This window comes from Galleria mellonella, unplaced genomic scaffold (assembly GCF_026898425.1).
Source record: "Galleria mellonella isolate WM207_F2 unplaced genomic scaffold, CSIRO_AGI_GalMel_v1 utg146, whole genome shotgun sequence".
NCBI classification, from domain to species: Eukaryota; Metazoa; Arthropoda; class Insecta; order Lepidoptera; family Pyralidae; genus Galleria; species Galleria mellonella.
In genome coordinates this window covers 1,337,733-1,360,333 of record NW_026441999.1, presented here as the reverse complement: position 1 = coordinate 1,360,333, position 22,601 = coordinate 1,337,733, and the positions used below count along the sequence as shown (strand labels likewise).

The 22,601-nt window shown below is 37.3% G+C and overlaps 2 protein-coding genes across 4 annotated transcripts in view; one reads left to right on the top strand and one right to left on the bottom strand.

Annotated features, from left to right (window-relative positions):
* The window catches only part of LOC113513710 (dynamin-like 120 kDa protein, mitochondrial), a 28,132-nt gene extending 14,416 nt beyond the window's left edge, over positions 1 to 13,716 (bottom strand). Inside the window, exons 1-9 of one of the 3 annotated variants that reach the window (XM_052891959.1) lie at positions 13,247 to 13,716; positions 12,634 to 12,856; positions 11,092 to 11,227; positions 4,896 to 5,036; positions 3,233 to 3,319; positions 2,472 to 2,623; positions 1,888 to 2,069; positions 822 to 932; positions 413 to 542 (exon numbers count right to left, since the gene is read on the bottom strand). In XM_052891959.1, coding sequence (XP_052747919.1) covers positions 413 to 542; positions 822 to 932; positions 1,888 to 2,069; positions 2,472 to 2,623; positions 3,233 to 3,319; positions 4,896 to 5,036; positions 11,092 to 11,227; positions 12,634 to 12,856; positions 13,247 to 13,275 — 1,191 coding nt within the window. In that variant the 5' untranslated portion in view covers positions 13,276 to 13,716. The remainder of the gene's footprint in view (positions 1 to 412; positions 543 to 821; positions 933 to 1,887; positions 2,070 to 2,471; positions 2,624 to 3,232; positions 3,320 to 4,895; positions 5,037 to 11,091; positions 11,228 to 12,633; positions 12,857 to 13,246) is intronic. The other 2 variants (XM_052891958.1, XM_052891960.1) reach the window with 2 other exon arrangements.
* A 1,202-nt stretch (positions 13,717 to 14,918) lies between these two features.
* Positions 14,919 to 18,373, top strand: LOC128200029 (uncharacterized). Its single transcript, XM_052891961.1, has 2 exons — positions 14,919 to 15,957; positions 16,482 to 18,373. Exon 2 carries the CDS (start codon positions 16,487 to 16,489, stop codon positions 18,356 to 18,358), a length of 1,872 nt encoding a protein of 623 aa, XP_052747921.1. The 5' UTR covers positions 14,919 to 15,957; positions 16,482 to 16,486; the 3' UTR covers positions 18,359 to 18,373.
* The last annotated feature ends 4,228 nt before the right edge of the window (positions 18,374 to 22,601 follow it).

Sequence of the window (22,601 nt, the reverse complement as noted above, 5' to 3'; positions counted from 1 at the left end):
GAAACATATAAAGATTATATATATATATATATATATATATATATATATATATATATATATATATATATATATATATAAATTTATTTTATTTATACAAACAAAAATTTTGATTCCAAAGCAAGGTAGGCAAGTTAAAGTGGGTGTATGCAAGTAAAGTATGTATTAAAACACTTTTTTTTAGAGATAAAAATGAATTTGTTACGGATAATATTAATAATAATAATTTATTATCGCTAATTATACGAAGTCCTAGAGGTCCATATATTGTGGTCCTTCTAGCCGGATGTTTGCCACTTGTTTTCACAGTCACAGTCACACAGTTCACAGTCGGCATGTTGGTGATGGATGACTCAGTTTAGGGGATTCATAAATGTGTGAATCGGGGTTTATGATAGTGGGAGACAAGACTCACGGAGATGACACCGGGCAGGTCGACGAGCACCATGCGGTGCAGGCCGGGCCCCTTGACGGCCATCGAGATCACCTCCGCCGACACCGTGCGCCCGCCGCGCACGCTGTTGCGCATGCGCAGCTCCACCTCTCTGTGGAAAGCAAGTGTGACACGCTGTTACCTCGATGTAATGACGGATCTTCCGCGCTGTGTAACCGAGGCTAGCTAATTGTATGCCATTTAATATTGACATTCTGTCACCGAAGTAGCCGTGTAGGTCCCGGCAGAGAATATGTTAGGTCACCCCTTCCTTTCCTGCGAATGTAGCAAGAGGCGGCTAAGAGAGCTTATGGTGGAGGGATGGTCAGCGGCAACCCTCTTAAAACATCATAAAACACCAAAATTAAACCACAGTTGTAAGTACACTTACTTGCGCAGATCAGCAAGATCAGACTCTTTGTTGAGGTCGAACTCTCTCGCGGAGTCCCTGAACTGCGCCACGTGGTAGGGGCCTTCTGACAGCGTCACCTTTACTGGGGCCCTGTAAATACATATTTTATATTAATACAACATAGTTAATGGAATATATAAAGGAAAAATGGTAGAAAGTGGGTATTAATTTTGTCAGAGAGGGACTTTGCATAAAAGTTCTTTGAATTTTATATTTTTTGGGTATTGGTTTACTAGAATTAGGTACGGAAAATTTCTTGAATTTAGTTTTATTAAGGTTAAGGGTCAAAGATTATCATTAAGCCACCTGCAAAAAAATAGTTACATTTCTTTTGAGCTAACTGAAAGGCATCAGACCAGTTACTAGATGTAAACATTAATGCAGTATCATACACATAAAAAATCTACCATGTTCGAGTTTGAGGCAACAAAATTAGTGTAAGTCAAAATAGACTTGGACCTAGTATGTTACCCTGAGGAACTCTATAAGTAACTAGTTGGTAGGAACAAGTAAGAGTAACAATTTTTACACATTTAGAATGATCATAAGGTACGATTTAAATAAGGACAGTTGCATATCTTATATCCCATTAACCATCATCTTCCTACCCTTATTCCAATTGTTATTTGGAGTCAGCATAATATATTTTTATCCATATTACAAAAAGATTTGGCTTATAGTTTTACGACCGGCCACCTGCCTGACGTCAACCCTTTTTTGGAATGCATTTGTTGGTGGTTTTCGCCACCTATGGTATGGAGGAGAGGATTGAGAAAAAAAGGAAGGGAATGTTGGAAATGCGGAAAGAAAATAGTAAATGAGAGGAATAAGGGATTTATCTGGGAAAGAAAAGGGGGGGACACTGCAGTTGCGGAAAGGACTGGGACACTGCAGAGGTTCGGGAGGCCAGGGTCGCATACTCGTATGCTTTTTCGGACAGATTTCTAGAGAACGACACCCCTGATGCCAATATTTTCCAGCTTATTAACTACCAAAGGTATCGAGCGGTCTGGTCAGGTGACAGGCTGTGAGGGTATGAGGGTACCTGGTGCACATCTCGCCGGCGCCGCGCGGAAAGATGCGCGCCTGCGCGATCATCTCGAGCACGGAGGTCTTGCCGGCCGACTGGTCGCCCACCACCACCACGCGCGGCAGCCGGTCCGTGTCGCCCGCGTCCCAGCCCGACAGCTCGTCCAGCACCGCCGAGTACATGTCGATCAGCGACCGCTGCCGACCACGTGGTAGTTAGTACAGCCGTGTGCCTTCGCGCATTGAATGGGCTACCCCTTCCTTTCCCATGGGTGCCGTGAGAGGCGATTAAGGGAAGGTGAGGGATGGGCAGCAGTGTCCCTCTTAAAATATTTCTAAAGCCCAACAGCGGTTACCAGGCCGCCTGCCAAGGGTGGCAGCGGCAGGCAAAACTTTTTTTTAATAATAATAAAAGATATTTTTCATGAATATAACTGAAAAGATACATGTTCGAATCTCAATCGTTAGACACATCATGTCGACTCGCTAAGTGTTTTTTCACTATACATTTGAAAAATTTGAGGCTATAGGCTGGAAGGCACACACCCCTATATTTCATAGTCTTGCAACATGACTTGTTTTAAAAACAGAAAAAACTACCTTCATCTTCCTGGTGGAAGGCTGCCGGCCCTGCCTCAGCAGCATGTTCTGCTGCCTGAGCTCCCTGTTCTCCTGCTCGAGCCTCTGCAGCTCCCTCTGGTAGCGGGCTTGCAGCGACAATACCTCCTCTTGGAGTGCGTGCACACGTTTCTCTGTTAAATTTTATATTCGATTAAGTCACAATGCAGGAAATTGTACTAGGACAGAAGCGGATAAAGACCCAGAGAGTTTTTAATGTAATTTGTTTGATATTTATACTAAAAAATAAATAATTTACGCCAGTTACTGGCAGTGGCGTAGCTACCTGAGAGCTAGACGGGGCAGTGCCCCGGGGTCCCAAGCTCAGGAGGCCCCTTGGACTCTGACTTACAAATTATAAATTAAACTGAAATTTTACATTCAAAATATAAATAAACCAGATTCCAGGAAAGCTACTTCAATAATGGCAACTTATTTGAAAAAATAGAGGAAAGTTCCCAACAAGTCTCGAAGATCTTTGAAACTTACGGGGGAACTTCGTATTCCTCGGGGTATTCGTCGTATTATCGGGGTATTCTTGGACTGGTTTACTTTTTACATCAGGGCTTTTGGTTACCTAGTTACGCCACTGGTTACCGTTTTCCATTACGTGTTCTGGCATCTTGATTGGCATTCTAAGTATCCTAAGATTGTGTTCAAGTACAAATGTATAACATCTTAGTCCTCCACAGACAATACTTACTACATCTAACCATAGATAATAAATTATTTATGAAACTGACCGTATGTACTGGCGTCCTCACTGGACGAACGACTGGGGGCCGGTTGTGGTTTGCTTTGCAAATTGTTCACTATCTTTGGGGAGGATTCTGAAAAGATTAATACATTTTATATTAGTTACAGCTCGTCGCATGTAAATTAGGACAAAAAATATACTCCTCGTTTTCATATCAGCCGTTAATTGTCCATTGCTAAATCCCCCATGGAGGGGGGGGGGGGGGGGGGGGTTATATGTCAGTAGTTGCCACGTCTGGTAGACTGGTTGGCAGCCACAATTAGGCTTTGGTGATGTTTTAAGAGGGACGTCGGTGCCCAATCCTCGATCATTAAGTTCTCTTAATCGCCTTTTACAACACTCATGGGAAAGGAAGGGGTGGTTTATTCTATGCCGGGACCTACATGGTTAATAATAATAAAAAATGAAACTACGGGGTATAGAGACATAACACCATAGTCCTCAGGAATGGCAACCCTCGAGGGGTACTATGGGTAACAATAAAATAAATATACTCACGATTCTAATCGCGGATGGGATAGCTACAGGTAATTGTAGACTAGTACCATTATGGTGATATCATGCTCCCATTTCGACGAAAATGGTCGTGTGGTCCCGGCATAGAATAAGCCACCCCTTCTTTTCCCGTGGGTGTCGTAAGAGACGACTAAGTTACGGCGAGGGATAAGCAGCAGCGTCCCTCTTAAAACATCTCTAAAGCCTGACTGCTATTGCCAATTCGCCTGCCAAGCGTGGTAACTGACAAAACCCCCCTAAAGAGGGAGGCTTATGTTCAGCAGTGGACGGTTAAGAACTGATATGATGATTCACACTACATTACTAAAGGTCGTGTCCTTGAAAGGTGTCTGTTGCCTCTCTTATGATGTTGTTCCATTTCGCACGGTCTTCAGCCTCTCGCAGGGTAGCTGCAATTGACAGTCCCGTAACGGCGGTTACTTGGTCCGACCATCAACTAGGCGATCGTCCGCGTGGTCTTTTTCCCTCTATCTTGTCTACAGCCATTAGTTTTTCCAGATTGTCCGACTGTCGTCGAGCTGTATGACCGAAGTATCCAAGAATCCTTCGATAGCAGACTGTCGAGAGCCTATCTTTTATGCGGAGTTGCGTCAGGATAGATATGTGCGTGAGCTTTGCTGTCCAGGGAATTCGCAGCATCCTTCGCTAGCACCACATCTCGAGAGCATTAATCTTTTTCAGCTCCATTGCTCTTATTGTCCATGACTCAACTCCATACAAAAATATCGAGAAAATCAGAGTACGGTCTAATCTTGTCTTGGGTGACATTTGAGATCTTTCTGTTCTGCCAAATACACGTTAATTTGTTCATTGCGGTCTTTGCTATTTGAGTCCTTCTTCTGATTTCTCGCTCGCTTCCTCCTTCGTTGGTCAGAAGAGATCCTAGGTAGACGAACTCATTCACAAACACAAACAAAATGGGGGATAAATACGTAATATTTGAACGTCCTCATGGTAGACTGACCAGAGAACGCGTAGAGTTTGACATTATAGAGGATATTGCTAGAATTGAGGTTGATTGCCTCTTTTACGTCTTTTCCCCCTTCACCAGTACTTACCATCAGGTGGACCGTATGCTTATTTGCCACTTTAGTATAATAAAAAAAAAGTAGTGTAGAAAATCGAATACTGACCGATGTTGGAGGTGTTAGTGGCGGCGGCTGCGACGGCGTCCTCGTACCGCTGCGAGAGCCACTCCCGCAGCTCGGCGGCCCGGGCGGCGCCCGCCTCGCGCAGCCGCGGATCTGCGGTCACCGACAGCGTCAGTGGGACACCTAGCGGCACAGCCTCCAGTTACGGCCCGGTGTGCATGCACGGTACATGAGACTCAAAGCGATCGGTATTATCTGCTTACATTCCATATTTGTATGGAGCATTTGGTATGATATAGCATATCGACATTTTAACACCAATACCTACTAATTGACATTTATTTATTTATTATTTAATACAAGTACAAGGCGGACTTAGTGCTAAAAGCATTCTCTCTCAGTCAACTTTAAAAGTGTTAAGAATCATGAATGTTGGCGATATTTTACATTTTTTTTCTAATTTACTTATCTCTTTTCTATGTAATATAGATGCATGTAATCTGTAGTTAATGTTGTGTACGCCTGCTATAGGTATGCATATCAGCATACTACACAAAAATTTTTATTTAATTTATGTATAATATGTGTACTGTTGGTGTGCCTAATTCGAAATAAATAAATAAATAAATTTTATGATTTATTTATTTAGTAGTTCAATATATTAAGAGTTTATTACAATTTTTTTTAAGCAGCACACAATCACACTTACTGCCCCATCCTTAACACATAATCACATTTATTGCCTGATTCGTAACACATAATCACACATATTGCCTAATCCATAACATATAATCGCACTTCTTGCCCGGTTCTTAACACACAATCACATTTACTGCCCATTCCTTAACACACAATTATGCCAGATCCGAAAGCTAGTGTAGCCTGTGTTATGAGGCTGGGCGTGACTTAGAAGTTTTATGACTTAGCTCGATCTGGTCTGGGTATCTAAGCCAATTCAGAAAAGTTAATTTCTTAAATCGGCCCAATCAGGAATCAAACCCAGATACTCATTTACGAAACGCAACATGCTTACCACTGCGTCACGAAGGACGTCAAAGATTACTTTTTGGTTTCATCATATTTGAAATAAGTTCAGAATTAGAACATTTTCTGTTTTCTGTAAAATTTTGTCCATATTAGAAGATATTGGTGGTAAACTGTTGATATTATGCTGTTAATTATTGCACAATGCTATAATATGTAATTTGTCGTGAAGATACATAGATAAGACAGATAATAAAGCGCTTTGTAGAATAGTAATTATTGTTACATATAACAGGATAATTATGAAGCTGTATATAAAAATAGAGGCATTCAGTTCTTGCTGCCTACACCGTAAGGACGTTGGTGTGAAGATAGATAAAATGAGTACTTATTAAAAGTTATTTCTATTTCATTCTATATTGTATATTTATTTAATACATAACAAAATTCTATACCAAACCTGTGTGGTAATAATAGGCTATTATATATTGGGTAATATATAGCAGTATCTATATATTTCAGTTACAATATCTATATATAGGGGGAAAAGGGATTGTTAGCAATGGGGTCTAACTGCCCCATTGCTAGCAATATACCCTATTACGTCGACCTCCACGTAGTTCCCCCTGGAAACCATCGTGGTTAATTCTAGTGCAATTCATCACAATGGGCTAACTGACCTGCTTTCATCGTCACCTATCATCCCTTACTGGTGCCCCACCAGTGTATACCGTTAGCGCAGGCGAAGTTACTATTCCATTATCATTCATTAAAAAAAAATCTATGTATACCGGTTCAATAAAGAATATGTGAAAAATCGTTAAAAATTGTCGGAAACGACAAAAACACAGTGAATTCGTTAATCTTCGGTTTTTAAATAGGCATGTTAAAAGTCTGTTATTCTTTTTTTTTTTTTTTTTTTTATACCACTGAGGTGGCAAACAAGCATACGGCCCACCTGATGGTAAGCGGTTACCGTAGCCTATGAACGCCTGCAATACCAGAGGTATTACGCGCGCGTTGCCGACCCTGAAGAAACCTCTTTACCCCCCTTTTGAAGAACCCCATGCTGTAGTCTCTCGGGAAAACCTCGGCAGGGAGCTCATTCCATAACCTGAGTGTTCGTGGGAGAAAGCATCTCTGAAACCGCGTTGTACGCGACCATTTAGGCTGTAAGGTATGAGGGTGAACTCCCTGCCGATGGCGAGCCGTACGATGATAGAAAGTGGCCGTAGGCATCATATTGAATAATTCCTCTGAGCACAATCCGTTGTATAAGCGGTAGAACACGCAGAGTGAGGCAAAATCTCTCCTAAGACTTAAGGGTTCGATACCGCTTGCAAGCATGGGATCATCGACAATTCTCATAGCTCGTCGTTGCACTGAGTCGAAGGGTTCAAGCTGGTATCTAGGTGCTCCCGCCCATAAGTGACAGCAATACTCCATATGGGGCCGGATTTGCGATTTGTAAAGCATTAATCGCTGATCCGGCGTGAAGTAATGCTTTGCTCTATTGAGCACACCGAGTTTTTTGGATGCCAGCTTCACCTTATCTTCGAGGTGGCCACGGAGCTGTACGTCACTAGAGATGTCGACACCAAGGATCCCAATGCTTTTAGAGATGTTAAGAGACGTGCCTTGGAACTGTGGGGCCACAGCAAATGGGGTTTTTTTAGCGGTGAACGCGCAAGCTTGTGTCTTAGAGGGGTTAAATTGGACCAAGTTTTGTCGTCCCCAATCAGAGACTCCAGTTAGTGTTCTCTCGATTTCAGACACAAGCTGTTCACGATTGTTCTCCACGATGGAACGGGAGACATTGGTACGACCCGTATAAAGGGCATCCCCGGTGCTGTCATCCGCATAACAATGAATGCTACCGAAGGTTAACATATCATTAATATGCAGTAGAAACAGCGTTGGGGACAGCACAGAGCCCTGCGGGACGCCAGCGTTAATATCCATGCTATCGGAGCAGCAACCATCTACAACGGTTTTTATACGTCTGCCGGATAAAAAACTGGCGACCCATTTACAGAGGCTGTCGGGAAGTCCATAGTAGGGCAATTTCGATAGAAGACCCCGATGCCAGACCCGGTCAAATGCCTTTGCAATATCAAGACCGACAGCAAGCGCCTCACCTTGACTCTCAATGGCTGATGCCCATCGGTGCGTAAGATATACCAAGAGGTCACCAGTTGAGCGACTATGGCGAAAGCCATATTGGCGGTCACTCAATAAATCGTGATCCTCTAGGTATTTTAACAGCTGTGCGTTAACTATACGCTCCATCACCTTAGAGAGAAGGGAAGCGATCGCAATCGGTCTGTAATTTGAAGGGTCCGACTTATCGCCCTTTTTAGGTACAGGATGTACAAGGGTGGTCTTCCATGTCGAAGGAAATTGCCCTGTGGAGTACGAGATCGTGAAGAGACGCGTTAATACAGGACACAATTCCGGAGCACACTGCTTTAGGACCACTGCCGGTATACCGTCTGGCCCACTCGACTTATGAACATCTAAGGATAGTAACTCCCGCCGGACTTTACATTGTGTTATAGTAATTTCCGGCATGGAGCTTCCGCAACACAAGATGGTAGGTGGTACAGAATTACCTTCGTCCATAGTCGAGTTAGAGGCAAAGAGAATGCCAAATAAGTCGGCTTTCTCTTTAGCACTGTAGGCCAAGTTACCATTCGGTTTCCGAAGTGGTGGAAAAGACGACTGACAAAAGTTTCCTTGGGCAGCTTTAGCAAGCGACCAGAAAGCACGGTTACCAGAAGGAAGGCTTGATAGTCGCCTACCAATTCTGCCCACAAATTCAAATTTGGCTCTGGCAATTACTCTCTTACTGGACCTCGAAGCAGCATTTAATTTGCGCTTTGCATCACTGATTCCAGGATCAGAGTTAGTGCGAGCCGTAGTCCAAGCCTTGTATGCAGCTTGCTGAGCAAATCTGGCTTTCTTACAAGACCGGTTAAACCACGGACGCTTCTTCGATCCCATTGCCACTAGCGGGTTGGGGATAAATAGCTTCATACCTTCAATGATGGCCTCGCTAACGGCAATTGCGCAGTCGTTAGGATCATGTGATGCAAAACAGAGCTGCTTCCACGGGTACGATGCATAAAATTCTCGCAATCCATCCCAGTCTGCTGACTTATAGTGCCACACGCGACGTCGTCCAATAGGACGGGGTGGATCAGGTCGAGTGTTGGGGACATCAGCCCGGATAAGACAATGGTCGGATGAGCCAATTGGCGCATCCACTCTGACGGTATATCCATCCGGGTGTGTTGTCAGCAGAAGGTCCAGCAAGGAGCTTGTATGGTTCTCTATATCTGGAATTCTCGTTGGAGAATGGACCAGCTGAGAGAATCCATAGGTCAGAGCAAATTCATGAGCAGCTTTTCCCGCGCAGTCAGTGGACCGAGAACGAAGCCACTCGGAGTGGTGAGCATTAAAGTCTCCAAGTATCACTAACTCCGCAGAAGGGTACTGCTCGAGAACCTTATCAATCGTCGTTTGCAGGTGCTCAAAAAGACGGAAGGTGTCCAGATCACCGCTGTGAGACCTGTAAAGGCACGCGTAAATACGAGTGTGGCTCTCGTAATCCACACGTATCCATAATACTGACAGGTCTCTGTCTTCAAGGCCATGGAGACGGCGGTAACAGACATCCGTCCGGATATACATACAAACCCCGGCATGACGAGCAAATTTATGCTCGAGTTTGTAACCGGGGTATAGTAAATAAGATGTATCAGCCGGACATGATATCTGCGTCTCGGTGAGGAATAACAGAGTCGGCTCCGCAGTTTCGAGATGATAGTGAATTGCGTTGATGTTAGAATGAATTCCTCTGATATTGCAGAAGTCCACTTTAAATGTGGATGAGGGTGCCGCTGTGTAACGTCTATTTTTTCTAGATCTGGCCATAAAGTATTAGGGTATTTGGAGGTTAATAGGGAAAGATTGTGCCGATATCAAAGGAACAAAGTGGTGTCCACTCTGTCCCTGCGCTAAACAGGTTGTGCAAATTGCCGACGCGGCGGTCGGAAGGGCCCCCGGTCCCCCCACTGATGTAGTAGCCGGGTCCACTCCGTCCTCCTCCGGCACGACTACCACACCAGGGATTATGCACAGGCGGCGGTTCAGCCTCCCAGGGCGGAGATTAGGTAATCCCTGGGTTCGGGAACCCAACAACCTGCGGGCGGCCAGCGAGCAACCGTTTCACCGGGTCTCCCTGAACGCCGCGTCAGCACTTCGCGTCTGCCCAGCACAAAGATAGTATTAAGACACGCTGGTCCCTCCGATATCAGCACAACCCCTCCCCAAGATGGAACTGGATACCTTACTCACCGCAGGAACACAACGCTATAAAAACAGCGTTGTTTGGCTGCGAACTTCTGCAAGGTGGAGGTCCTTCCCCAGGCGGGCGGTTCCATTTATGAGCGAGATCCCGCTGTGCCCTACCTCTCTTAAAATTCATATAAACAATATTGGATAACTTTTAAGATATTAAAAAATAGATATCAAACCCATGGGGGCGATATCGAAATGGGTGACGACCTTTTTTCCGCCATCAGTGTCCAGAAGAACTGAATATATAGATATCGGATCTATATCCGTATTACCCATGCCTAATATGACCAAACTTTTAATCGAGACCCATACCCAGCAGTGGGATGTTAATAATGATAATGATGGCGAAGATGATTTATTAGAATACATATACATAAAAAAAAACAAATAATGATTATGAATAACATATTAATTTATTCATTCACATTTATTTTAAATTATTAATGATGACAGAACAGAGAGACGGTGTATTGCTGCTAAGCTTTGAGAAGCTAGGATTATCTCTATTGGATTGTCCACATTTATGGACTATATTGTTTTATATGTCTATATTATTTATAATAAAATTGTAATTAAACTATGTCTGTATATGGAAGATATTTATGAACAATCAATATTAGTGATTTTCATAACACAAACCAAAATCATAACATAAAAAAAAAATATCCAGTCGTGTTTCTTCTAGCATTACTAAAAAACTGCTGCATCAAATTGGATGCAGTTTTTATTATTATGTTCCTAAAGATCTATCTTGGAAACTGGTATATATTTTATCTTGATATGCCATTTAAAAATAGTCTATTTCATTGGTTTTTTGTGAAATCTATGCGTGCAAAGTGGTTAGTAAAAAGGTAGTTATAGAATAAAAAATCAAGAATTTATAATAACTTACCAATTTTCAGCTGGTCTCCAATTGTGTCTTTCGCACTGATAAGTGTTGTGGTGAATTTGTCCCACTGTTCATTGTCTGGTAACAAGTCATTCAGCCAGCCCATATCTGGCAGGCCATCTTTCCATTCTGCATATTTCTAAAATAATTTTTTTTTTCAATTTACTGTCTTACTAGTTTTTAATGTAAAAGTTTGTATAGATGTTTGTTACTCAATCACATTTCAAATTAATAAACTAATTTTAATAAAAATTTGGTACATATATAGATTATAATATCTTGGATTATCATATAGCCTATGTTGTATTAGCTGTTTCCCATGACTTTGCCTCCATTAAATTATGATGAAAGCACCTTATCTATTATCCAATATATGGTACATTACATTACAGCTATTAAAAACTTATAACATTTAGAGCAGCCTTTCCCAAAGTGGCTGATAATACCCCTTTGTAGGTGCTGCAGGCCTAAAGGGGGGCGGTAAGAGACCCAGAAAAAAAGGGGGCAATGTGTAGAGGCCTGGGGGAGTGATTTGTTGATCTTGAGTGGTTTTTAAGTAGGTGAAAAAATGGGGGTGTTAAAATATAATTTATTCTCAAAGTGGGCAGTAGACAAGTTTGGGAACCCCTGATTTAGATATACAAGTAGAAAGAATCTATGTTTAAAACAATATCACCATCATGTAATTAAGAGAAAGCATTTTTACAATATACATATTGTTTAATATAGTCTTCCCTAATTATTATATTTGTTCACTGGCTAATTACTCATTTCTTTATTTGTTTTTGACTCATTTGTTGAAAACATATTTATACTCCATGGCCAAATATAGTAATAAATTATAATATTTATTTATATAAACAAATTACATATAAAACAACAACAGTATAGAACAGAATAACTATTATAATAAATTTTACATAAAATAATTTAATGAAAATTAAGAATTACTTCATTTTCTTAGAATATTTAAATAGAAAAACAATTTCAATTATGTCAAAATAACACAGAAACTAGAAAAAATAAATGTGTTGATACTGGAGATTGTTGGCAATTGGTGGAAAACATTTACGCTAACCACACAATGATATTATAAGACCTTTAATAATGCATTGGTAAAGCAAATAATCTAGACGGGTAGTAAAATATCTTACTAACAATAAAATTGTAATTAAAAGACGTGCATACATGAGAGATATTTCAGAAACATTGCAGCAGTCTTAACAAGAGCAATAGAAGCTAAAATATTTTGTAGAAACGTTGACTCTCTCTGCCGTATATTTGTTTCAGCATCAAGTAAAAACTAATGTTACTAATTGAATAAGTAAATAAAAGTTATTTTCACAGTTGTATTTTCTGTTTGTATTATTTATTATATTCCTAAAGGTTAAATTTATAAATTGTCTAAAAAAAGGTCTAACTGTATGTAAAAGTGGTTTATTTAGTTTTGCTACTTTTACAGAGCTTGTGTTTAAATAAAAACTTGTGGAAATAAAATAACTATCTTCTAACTTGTAAAGACAAATAAATTATTAGATTGATCACCTTATTTAAAGTCATGCCTCCTCCAACAGCTCCTCCGAGTAATAAATATCTGATCTTGAGCATCCCTCGCACTGCCCTGGCGACGAGCATGCCATATCTCCGTTTCTGTACATGACTTGTGTCTATTGGTCTCTGCAGTAGCATGCTACGGCCGGTCCATACTGAGAATGCAACAGCTCGTTTGTCTACACAGGACCATGCTGCTGATTTTTTCAATGATGATCTGTAATTTTTTTTTTTTTATATTTAAAAATTTGATTATAGAAATGAGTAAAGAAAACAACATTACAATGTCATAATAATGTAATCTTTATTTATATTTGACATTATTTAAGTACTTGTAAAACTTGTTTATGTTATGACAGATAAATGATGATTTTTCTTTAGTTATAAAGACATTAGTTAATTGATGTATTTAACTTAACCGGAAATTATCATAGTTAGACTTTGAAACGTAGATCATTGGATAATAAATCACTTTAATGTTAAAATTTTACTGTTTAATTTTTATGATTGCTTGAGACCTCTCTCATAAATGTTGCTAATTGAAAATTTTGAATGGTGTTTTATAATTGTGAATAGTAAAGATAAAAGTAGAATTATACTTAATCACCTCATACGATTGTGTAGTATTCTTGACATTGTTTACGTAATTTTCTTAGTTCCTCCGCAAAGACTATTTCACAAACATAACCAATAGGTCTCTGGAGATTTCTATTTCATAACCTCTACCGGTACTTGCAGAAAAATATAATCAACTATAACCAATTTCCTGATGTATATCCTTATATTAGAATGTAAACATTACGCAATCAACGTGTAAATCATTATAAACAATGCGATTTCTTTTTAAAATGGTCTAATAAAATTTTAGAAGACCATTTTCAATTTCATTTGACATTTATTCGACAGGAAGTGGATCGAAATGTATAAAATGACATATGATTTTGACAGCATTTGTTGACAGCTAATTCTTAAGTGGTATTTTCTCATCCTGGGACCCAAGTAAAATGAAAATACATTTCTATATTTATGTAGTTTATGTGAACAAATTTACTGTATTTGCTTGCTGCTTCTAATTTGAAACTTAGATATTCTTATAAGGAATAATAAAAGATATAAAAAAACTGGCTATAAAGATATTAATAATAAAAAATTGGTATAGTAACCAAAGAATTTAAAGCCGTAACTTTTAAAACATTATATTAAAAAGCAAAGAATTAAAAAAGTAAACGTCAAAAAAATGTATTGAAGTGGAAAAAAAAAAGGCGGGAAACTCGAATAAGAACAAGCGGGTTTTTTAAATTTTTTTTTATTAATTTATTAAAACTATCTCTATCAATTCTTATTATTGAATAAAATATTATATTTTCACTAAATTCAGCGACAGTAATATAATTAGCATTCATGGGGAAGCGCAGTTGTAGAAAAAGGAAAAAAAAGATGACGATTCAGGTGATGTAGACCATGAACCTTGTAATGACAAGGATATATATTCGGAAGATACTTCTACTGACTCAGAATCTGAAATTGATAAGGCCGATAAGTATAAACCTTACTACGTCACAGATTATATTAGAAGATATCCCGAGGAATCCCCTGGGACAGAATTTGTTGTCTTTGTAGAATCCTCAGATAGTCAGAAAACCATTGGATCCAGAGACTTGCTCTCACTCTCCTCCTGTTTAAAACGATTTAATAAAGGGGTAACTTATCTTAGATCTATAAATAAATTCAAAATCGGAGTATACTTTCAAAAGCCAGACTTAGCCAATACAGATGGGCAAAGCACCGGGTTTAAACCCGGTGCTTTGGTAAAAACCCAATAAACACCCATAAACTCCCATAATCACCCAAAAAAATAGGTTTTTACGTATTTTTTTGAAAATATGTAAGTAATACCAATAAATTATTTTTATAAATTGTATTGATCAATTCTACAATATTAAATAAAACGTTAACTAATAATATTTCAGGAAATTTTAAAAATCTATATATAATAAAATGAAAGTAATTAATTTTCAGTGTTTTCATGTTGCAGTTGATCAACATGTTGGCCTTTTGCTTCCCGTAGATACTTTAAAATTTCTTCATAACACCTCGTTCGCACACATGGTCGTATATATTTAAATTCTTGAGCCACTAACAGTCCGAAATACTCATTTCTTTTATCCTCTTCTCCATAAATTAAGCATTTAGAACAGTTTGTTTCTTCTTTCAGTAAATTTTCTTTTACTTTATCCTCGTTTTTTTCTTTGTTGCGACGACGCTGGGTAAATCATCTGGACACTGGGTCTCACTATCGCCAAATATATTTGGAGATCGGCTTCGGCTACGGCTTGGCAGACATTTTTTTCTTTCTACAATTTTAAATTAAATTTATTAGAATAAATGCTTCGAACACACGCGATCTAAGTACCTTTTGTGTTTATTATACCTTACCTACCTAGGTATAAAAAGAGTACTTACGTAGATTTTCTTTTATTAACTGTTTTATACGAAGATCTTGATCTCTCAAATTAGCATCCATTTTACTTCCAGTGATTATCAACTAAATTAATAATCCACAAAGTATTAAATAACGTTTTTATGAAATATTTAGCACAAAAACAATACCCTTTAAATATCGATCGTCAGTAACTGTGGCTGACTTACCTATATTCTAGCAAGCAGGACTGCCAGATGTGAAGGGGAAATCCCCAATAAATTGTTGCATGTGACTGATGATGTGAGCATGTTCGTTTCATAATAAAAATGTTGCCAGGTAACCAAAAAGTCGTATGTTTTTGTGCGAATTACGATCATAATCTTTACGATCGTACATTAAAAAATAGACAAATAATAGTATGAGTACGATTTAAATCGTATATCTGTCAACCCTGCTAGCAAGACAGCGACAAAATCACGTTGCATAACAATGTAGCCCAAGCTTATATCTTATGAAATATACGGAAGAGATACGGACTTAGAAAAAACAGAAATGTTGTTCTTTGTGGAAGTCATTGATGAAATTCTATGTATTTTAGCCCGCAAACTTTCTTCAAACAAAAACAGCGCCATCTAGTATCGAGTTCTGTAATTATCTCTTTGTTTATGGATTTGAAGTAAGACCGCCACGCATGCAATACATTATGACTGGGGATTCCCCTATTCGTCGACGCTGAATATGAGGCGACGACAATCACTGTCAAACGTGTTCACTATTACTCTGACTCTGGTAACGTGACTTCCTGGTAACGTGTTAGGTAGGAAAAGCAGTAAAAAAGTGCATATTAAGGGAGCAGATTTGAAATAATATTTATACTTAACAAGAAATAATTAAAGGTAAGTGGATTTTTGAATGATACAATTATATCATGATCACTTAACAATTTTAACTTAAAATTAGATGTATTATTACAAGCTTTTATTTAGCTTGCGTTATGTAAATAAAAGTATGTAGGTATGTTCGTATGTTGATGCAATTATCCTCAATCCTCAACCGACTGGGATAAAATTTTCCATACACGTTTATTTTGGATGATAGTGCATAGTTAGCTGAGAGTCGTCATTGGATAATAATGGTGGATAGCCTAAGATGTGTACTAGATATTTATTTTTAACATAATATGCGTAAGTACCTAATCGAATTAAAGAAGTTGCTGAGAAAAATACAGAACAATACGATAATAAACTAGCGTCTGCGTTTAATCCTCCGAGGAGATGTAATTTTACAAAGGCTTTTTGTATTTATTTTATTATTTTTTTAATAAATTTATTGTAAATAACAAGAAATAATCATTGTAAAAAAATAGGCACTCTATTGTTGAATTTTCGTCAGACCAACTAATCATCGTTCATTTTTTTAGGTTCAATGGGGAAACCTAAAGATTTACGCATATGGGAGCACTACCGTACTTTACCAAACAAGTCTGTTTCTTGCAAGCTTTGTAATAAGGTCTACAAATTCAGTAATGCTGCCAAAATGCTTCAACATCTTATCACTTGTCCAAAATCTCCAGAAACATTAAAAGACTCTATGAAACTTATAAAAGATAGCTCGTCCAAAACCAAAATGTCTGGACTGTCAGAGATAGAGACAAATGATTCTTTTATAAGCCCCTCGTCGTCTGCTAACACTACAATAAATGCTGAGTTTCAAGACACCGATGATCATATAAAAACAGAATTAGCGAGAGCTATATTTGTAACAGGGACGCCATTATCGATGGTGCAACATCCTTTATGGATACAATTTTTCGAAAAATTGCAACCAAAATTTAAAATACCTTCACGTAAAGCTTTAGCGACAAAATACTTAGATAAAATATATAGAGAAATGCGTTTTGAGTTAAATGAGGAACTAAATGCTTGTAGTTACTTACACCTTCAGTGCGATGGCTGGTCTAATTTAAGAAATGAAGGAATAATAAACTTTCTTATATCAAAACCTCAACCTGCATACGTTAAAAGTTTGAATACAGAAAGTAATCCTCACACTAGTGAATACCTTAGCCAAGAAGTTGAAAAAGTAATGAAAGTGTATGGAGCAAATAAGTTTCTTGTACTTATTGGCGATAACGCTAGAAATATACAAAAGGCATTCGAATTAACAAAACTCAAATATCCACATGTTGTTCCTCTCGGTTGCTGTGCACATATCCTTAACTTGTTGTGCCAAGATATTGTAAAGATACAAGAAGTAACTGTGTTTATTATGCAAGCCATAAATATAATAAAAACTGTTAAAAGGAGTCAACGATTAAGTTCCTTGTTGATAAAATCAAGGCAGGGTGAAGATTCTACACAAACACTAAAATTGCCTTGTGCTACAAGATGGGGAAGTCATGTTACTTCGTTAAAAAGTTTGAAAGCAAATAAGATAGCTTTGCAAATATTAACAGTTAGAGAAGATGTGGTAATTTCAAGAGATATTAAAGATTTAATTCTAAGTGATGATTTCTGGACGAAGACAGGGGAATGTATAAGTATTTTGGAACCAGTCACTGAAAGCATATTTTACTTAGAGAGCGACCAGAATCGTTTGCATCGCACATACATTACATTTAGAGATGTACAAGCTAAGATACGTTTTGCATTAAATGAGATTTCGACATTGAGCGAAGAAAGCAAACAGCAGATTCTAACATCAGTATCTTCAAGATGCAATATGGCAATGAGGCCAATACATTTTGCAGCATATATTCTAGACCCCAGGACTCTAGGAGTCGAACTTACTCAAGAGGAAGAACTTAAGGGTATGGAGTTTATCTACAATTTAAGCCAACACTTAAGTTTGTCAAATGTAATGGCAGATTTGGCGTGTTATAAAGCTAAAGAAAACTTTTGGGCCAGAGGATTTGTATGGAGCTCATTAGATAGCATTGAGCCCCTAATATGGTGGAAAGGTATTTGTGGTTCCACTGAGTTAAGCAAAGTAGCGATTCGTATTCTATCAGCTCCCTGTACTTCGGCAGCCACTGAGCGTTCCTTTAGTATCCAAGGCTACATACATAATAACAAAAGAAATCGACTTACAACTGAAAGAACTGAAAAAATTTCATTCATTTGTTATAACTGGAATCTTAAACATAAAGCTGAATGCGAGGACATTCAGTTTAATGAAGAAAATACCTTAGAAGCTTTCATTGAGCAAGTAAATGAACATAACAGTTTAGACGAAATAGAGCCTATCGAACCTATACAATTCATCGCTTGTAATAACTCTGAATCTGACAGTGATTGACTGTAGTTTTACATTTTACTTTCATCTCTTTCTTAATAAACTCAAAATCAAATTAAAAGTTTTTTATTCTGTAGGCTGCATAATAATATTGTCTATGTCCAGTATAGTGGACGTCTTGCGGCTGAGATGACGATGATGAAGTACAAAATCATAAACACCCAAAAATTTGGGTGTTTATGGGGTTTAAACCCAATAAACCCAAAACACCCGGTTTTTACCCACCAGACTTTAAACCCACCCAGGTGGATTGCCCATCTCTATTAGCCAATGCTTTTTTAAATAATAAAACTTTTTTAAATGACTACCATTTTAAGGCCAGTATTCCTGCTTCTTCAACAGAAGTTACAGGCGTTATTAGAAATGTACCTACAAATATATCTAATAAAAAAATATATACTATGATATCGAGTTCTAAGAAAATTATTGCTATTAAAAGAATTTTAAGAAAAAATACCTTGACTCATGGATATGTGTTACAGCCAACTCTAACCGTGACAATTACTTTTGCTGCATCTGTATTACCTGAATATCTGGATATTGGAGGTTGGCGCCACAATGTCACTCCATATATACCACCAGTTAAACAATGCTACCGGTGCTTGAGGTATGGACATTTAGCTAAATTCTGTAAGAATTCTGAGCGTTGCAGCATCTGCAAAGGTGAGCATAATTATAAAACTTGTACAACTGGAATGGAAAACGCTATTTGTGTACACTGCAATGGAAATCACACAAGTGTATCACCGCAATGCCCTGTTAAACAAAAGAAAATTGCTGAAAATAGATCTAAATTCAGACCTGCTTCTTTTGGAGATATACTTAGCACTGAAATATTTCCTAAACTGGGTAACAAACCTAAAAAAAATGTAGACCTAATTTCAATTCTAAATTCTGATAACAAGAGTTTATCACTTTTAATAGAAAGCATAATCAAACTTATTTCACTACATAACACAAAGAACACATCTATTAACACTAAAAGTGTTTTGAATGTGTTATATGATACTTTTGGTAATAGACCTATTTCACAAAATTCAATCGAGACCAATTAACTATCATACAGTGGAACGCTCAGAGCCTACTGAGCAATCGACATATTTTTACACAATTTTTAAATGAACATCATATTCACATTGCTCTCATCTCAGAAACTTGGCTAAAACCACATTACAAATTAAAAATTAAAGATTATTGTATAGAACGAAATGATTGTGGTAATAACCACAATGGAGTAGCGATTATTATACATAATAGTATTAGATATAAAAAACTTCACTCTTTTTTCGACAATTCTTTGCAAACTATAGCTATTAGTATTGAAGTTAATAATTCTTGGTATTCAGTTGCCAGTATTTACTGTCCTACCAATAGTACACCTAGTTTTACTAAAGCCAAATTTAAGTTCTTTTTGGAGTCTCTTCCTAAACCCACTATCATATCTGGAGATTTAAATGCACATCATACTATGTGGGGTTGTACCTCCACTAATACAAGAGGTAAAGACATTCTTGATTGTTTAGATGAATGTAATTTGGTACTATTAAATGATAAGCAAGTTACTACTGTTGGCTCTCATATTTGGAGACCCAATGGCCTTGATTTAACTATGGTATCCCCATCCATATCATTAAAATGCGAGTGGTCGGTTCATGATGATCCGTTAGGAAGTTATCACCTGCCGACTTTTACTAAAATAAACACAAAGAACTCTTCATCAACTCCGTCAGGTGAACAACATGCTCCTATAGATGAAGTTAATAAACTTTTGTTAAATCGTATAAACCTACGTCTCGTTAATTGGGATCTTTATTCTGAAACTGTTAATCGATTACTTTTGGATTTCGAGTATGATGTCAATGAACCCTTAAACAATTACAATAGGTTCTGTAAAATTATTTTGACAGCTGTGGAACGTTCCGTTCCACGTAGGAACTTATCAAATAGCGGTGCAAATACTTCAAAGAGGCACAAACATATTGCAGTACCTTGGTGGAATAACAGGTGTGCGACAGCTGTCAATGATAGTAAAGCGGCTTACCTTAGGTTTAAACAAAATCCAACTCTCGATAATTACATAAATTTTAAAAGAGTTCAAGCTGTTAAAAAGTTAGTAATTAAGCAAGTAAGACAACAGGGGTGGCAGGAATTTTGTTCCAAATTTAATAGATTAACACCAATTTCCACTGTTTGGCATAATATGAGAAAACTAAATTCAAAACATCGTCAAAATCATTTTAAAGATATATCATGGGTCAATGATTTTTTACGCAAATATACTCCTGATTTTGTACACTCACCTTTTGATGACAAACAGTTTAATTCTGTTAATTCATGCCCAAAATTTCTCACTGACCCATTCTCAATTGATGAAATATCCAGTGCAGTAAAATCTAGAAAAGATACAGCTAGTGGCCTTGATCGCTTAACATACAATATGTTTCGATTGCTGAATAAAATAAACCTTACTAAACTCTTACAAATTTTTAACGATTTATGGAAGGACTGTATTATCCCACCAGAATGGAAAATGGATTGTTTGATTCCAGTAATTAAACCCGGTAAAGATCCTACAAATTTCGACTCCTATAGACCTATAACATTGACGTCCTGTGCAGGCAAATTATTCGAACAATTAATTAAACAGCGTTTAGAGTTCTTTATTGAAAGTAATAGTATATTACCATCGAATCAATTTGGTTTTCGCCGTGGATATTCAGCGCGCGAAAGTTTAGCGAACTTCTATGTCGACCTTAGTACTGCTTTGAATAACGATGAATATGTTCTATCTGTTTTTTTAGATGTCGTAGGAGCTTTTAACAATGTAAATTTAACAGTTCTATCTTCGATTTTATCCTCATTTCTTCCAATGAAACTTATCGAATGGATTTATAATTTTCTTAGTAATAGAGAAGTGTATGTTAAAGTAAATAGTAAATTAATAGGACCTAGGTTAAGCTCTAAAGGAGTATGTCAAGGTGGTATTCTAAGCCCGCTACTATATATTTTATATATCTATAAACTTAATTCAATTTTAGGAAACAGTGTGAACAACTTGCAATTTGCCGATGATTTATTAATTTATATAAAAGGAAAGAATATTATTGATATGCAATTAGTGTTAAATGAGTCATTAAAAAGACTTGAGAAATATTTTTCTCTTCTTTCCCTCGATATTAGTTTAACCAAAAGTAAAGTAGTTGTTTTTCATCAAGTTCATAAATATGTTCCATTAATGAATATTATATATAATAATCAAACTCTTCCAACAGACTGTAGCGTTAAATTTCTGGGGGTAATTTTTCATCAAAATTTAAAATGGGATCTATACGTTGATTGCTTAGTAGATCGTGCTTTAAGAGCCACTAATATAATAAGATCTGTAATTGGTCGTAACTGGGGAGCTGATCCTAAAATTATCCTTTTACTTTACAAATCTCTTGTTAGAAGTAATTTTGATTACGCTTTCTTTTGTTATGCCTCAGAACATAAATTAGTAGAAAAACTCGAAAAAATTCAAAATATGAATTTAAGACTTATTTTAGGTGCTATGTATACTTCTCCAATTATCTCAATGCAAGTAGAATGTAATTTGCCTCCTATCCTTCTTCGTTTCGAATACCTAAAACTCAAATTTCTCTTCAAAGTTTTTTCAGTTTCCAATAACCCACTCATACTCAAATTATTAAATTGCCCCATTTCTATGTTTTTGAATAAAACTATTGTCAATGATTTGAATTTACGAGATGAATATAACATCTATAGTAGTAAGATACTTCCTTGTTATAATGGCCTTTATGAGAGTAAGTTCTGTAAGATCAAAATTGTTATACGTAAAGACATAAAAGAAAAGCACGATATGTATGAGACTTTATCAGAATTTATTGACTACAGGCAGATATATACAGATGGTTCCAAAAATGCACTTAGCACTTCAGTGGCTTTTTACGATTTGTCAAATAGATTTGGTCACGGTTATAAAATTTCAACTTTGGCTAGTATTTACACAGCAGAAGCAAAAGCTATATTTTTAGCATTAGAATACATAGAAAAACAGGTACTATATTCGAAATGGATTATAATTACAGATAGTATGAGTGTTCTTATGGCATTAAAAAATAACACATTCATTTCATCATCAAACTACTTAATTCAAGAAATTCGTAATAAATATTATCATCTCTGTACTATATATGGAAAAGATATTATCTTCATCTGGACCCCTTCACATATTGGAGTGTTTGGG

Bases quoted from the DNA above. Each gene is read 5' to 3' on its own strand.
- LOC128200029 (XM_052891961.1), top strand. From the start codon at position 16,487: ATGGGGAAACCTAAAGATTTACGCATATGGGAGCACTACCGTACTTTA.